This window comes from Malurus melanocephalus, unplaced genomic scaffold (assembly GCF_030028575.1).
Source record: "Malurus melanocephalus ecotype Western Australia unplaced genomic scaffold, MMel_1.1 scaffold_1602, whole genome shotgun sequence".
NCBI lineage: Eukaryota > Metazoa > Chordata > Aves > Passeriformes > Maluridae > Malurus > Malurus melanocephalus.
Genome location: NW_026624834.1, coordinates 3,379 through 6,031, shown reverse-complemented (window position 1 = coordinate 6,031; position 2,653 = coordinate 3,379). Strand labels below are relative to the sequence as shown.

Sequence of the window (2,653 nt, the reverse complement as noted above, 5' to 3'; positions counted from 1 at the left end):
AGTCCCCAGGCCGCATTCCGGCCGGTCCGGAGTCCCTCCCTGACCGGACCCCTCAATGTCCACTCACTGTCCACTCAATGTCCCCAATGTCCACTCATCTTCAATGTCCACTCAATGTCCACTCAATGTTCACTCAATGTCACCAATTTTCTCAATGTCCACTCAATGTCCACTCAATGTCCACTCACTGTCCACTCAATGTCCACTCACTGTCCCCAATTTCCCCAATTTTCTCAATTTTTTCACTGTCCACTCAATGTCCACTCAATGTTCCCAATGTCCACTCACTGTCCACTCACTATCCACTCAATGTCCACTCACTGTCCACTCACTGTCCACTCACTATCCACTCAATGTCCACTCAATGTCCACTCATTGTCCACTCACTGTCCCCAATTTCCCCAATTTTCTCAATTTTTTCACTGTCCACTCACTGTCCACTCTGTGTCCACTCTGTCCACTCTCCGCAGCCCCGCGAGTCCCCAGGCCGCATTCCGGCCGGTCCGGAGTCCCTCCCTGACCGGACGCCCCGTCCGGAGCGTCCGCGCGCCCGTGACCGGCCGAAGCCGCGGCGCCGCCCTCGGCCCAAGGACTCCGGCCAAAGCTCGGCCGAACCGCGGCGCTCGCGGTCAGCGCCGGCTCAGGCCGGCTCCGGCCCCTCGCCGCCGGCTCCGGCCACTCCGCCAGGACACCGAGTGACCCACGAGGGGTTCCTGCTGAGGAAACACGAGATGGACGGAGCGGCCGGAAAGAAAGCGTCCAATCGGTGAGGGGACAGTGGGTGGACAATGGGGGGACGGTGGGGGGACAGTGAGTGGACAGGGGGTGGACAGTGAGTGGACATTGAGGGGACATTGAGGGGACAGAGAGTGGACATTGAGTGGACAATGGGTGGACAGGGGGTGGACAGAGGGAGGTGGCCAGAGGGACATTGGGGACATTGAGTGGACAGTGAGTGGACAGAGGGTGGACAGTGGGGGGTGGCCGGAGGGATATTGGGGACATGGAGTGGACATTGAGTGGATGTTGAGTGGACATTGAGTGGACAGTGAGTGGACATTGAGTGGAAAATGAGTGGACAGTGAGTGGACAGAGGGTGGACAGCGGGGGGTGGTCGGAGGGACATTGGGGACAGTGAGTGGACATTGGGTGGACAATGAGTGGACATTGAATGGACATTGGGAGGATGTTTAGAGGACATTGAGGGGACATTGAGTGGACAGTGAGTGGACATTGAATGGACATTAAGGGTGAGATCATTGGGTGGACAATGAGTGGACATTGGGTGGACACTGGGGGGACATCGAGGGTTGGAGCTCCACCAAACCTCGGAGCTCCGCCAAATCTTGGAGCTCCACCAAACCTCGGAGCTCCACCAAAACACGGAGCTGTACCAAGGTTCGGAGCTCCACCAAACCTCGGAGCTCCACCAAGATTTGAGGTTCTCCAAGGTTTGGAGCTCCACCAAAGGTCCGAGCTCCACCAAATCTCAAAGCTCCTCCACAACTCAAGGTTCTCCAGTGGTTGGAGCTCCACCAATGGCGATGCCCCACCAAAACTCGGAGCTCCAGCGAGGTTTTGAGCTCCACCAAACCTTGGAGCTCCACCAAGATTTGAGGTTCTCCAGTGGTTGAAGCTTCACCAAACCTTGGAGCTCCACCAAACATCAAAGCTCCACCAAGATTTGGAGCTCCACCATTGGTAATGCCCCACCAAAACCCGCAGCTCCACCAAGGTTTGGAGCTCCACCAAGGTTTGGAGCTCCACCAAAGCTCGGAGCTCCATCAAACCTCAAAACTCCACCAAGATTTGAGGTTCTCCTATGGTTGGAGCTCCACCAAACCTTGGAGCTCCACCGAGGTTCTGAGCTCCAGTGAGGTTTTGAGCTCCACCAAACCCTGGAGCTCCACCAAACCTTGGGGCTCCACCACAATTTGAGGTTCTCCACCAAAATATGGTGGATTAGAGCTCCACCAAAGCTCGGAGCTCCATCAAACCTTGGAGCTCCACCACGTTTTGAGGTTCTCCAGTGGGTGGAGCTCCACCAATGGCAATGGCCCACCAAAACCCATAGCTCCACCAAGGTTTTGGGCTACACCAAAGCTCGGAGCTCCACCAAAATTTTGGGTTCTCCAAGGTTTGGAGTGCCACCAAAGCTCGGAGCTCCACCAATGGCAACGCTGCACTAAAACCCACAGCTCTATCAAGGTTTTGAGCTCCACCAAACCTCGGAGCTCCACCAGAATTCAAGGTCCCACCACAATTTGAGGTTCTCCAGTGGTTGGAGCTCCACCAATGGCAGAACCTGCACCAAAACCCGCAGCTCCACCAAGGTTTTGAGCTCCACCAAAACTCAGAGCTCCACCAAGGTTTTGAGCTCCACCAAAGCTCAGAGCTCCACCAAGGTTTTGAGCTCCACCAAGGTTTGGAGCTCCACCAAAATTCGAGGTTCTCCAGTGGTTGGAGCTCCACCAAAACCCGCAGCTCCACCAAGGTTTTGAGCTCCACCAAAGCTCGGAGCTCCACCAGAATTCAAAGTCCCACCACAATTTGAGGTTCTCCAAGGTTTGGAGCTCCACCAATGCAGAACCTGCACCAAACCTCAGAGCTCCACCACAGTTTGAGTTTCTCCAAGGTTTGGAGCTCCACCAAA

The 2,653-nt window shown here is 55.5% G+C and overlaps 1 protein-coding gene across 1 annotated transcript in view; it reads left to right on the top strand.

The window, feature by feature from the left end:
- Positions 1-2,653, top strand: part of LOC130587178 (spectrin beta chain, non-erythrocytic 4-like) — a gene marked incomplete at its 3' end in the record, with an annotated part of 21,965 nt that overhangs the window by 15,938 nt on the left and 3,374 nt on the right. The window contains exon 8 of the mRNA XM_057388142.1: positions 471-766. Within this exon, the coding sequence (XP_057244125.1) occupies positions 471-766 (296 nt within the window). The remainder of the gene's footprint in view (positions 1-470; positions 767-2,653) is intronic.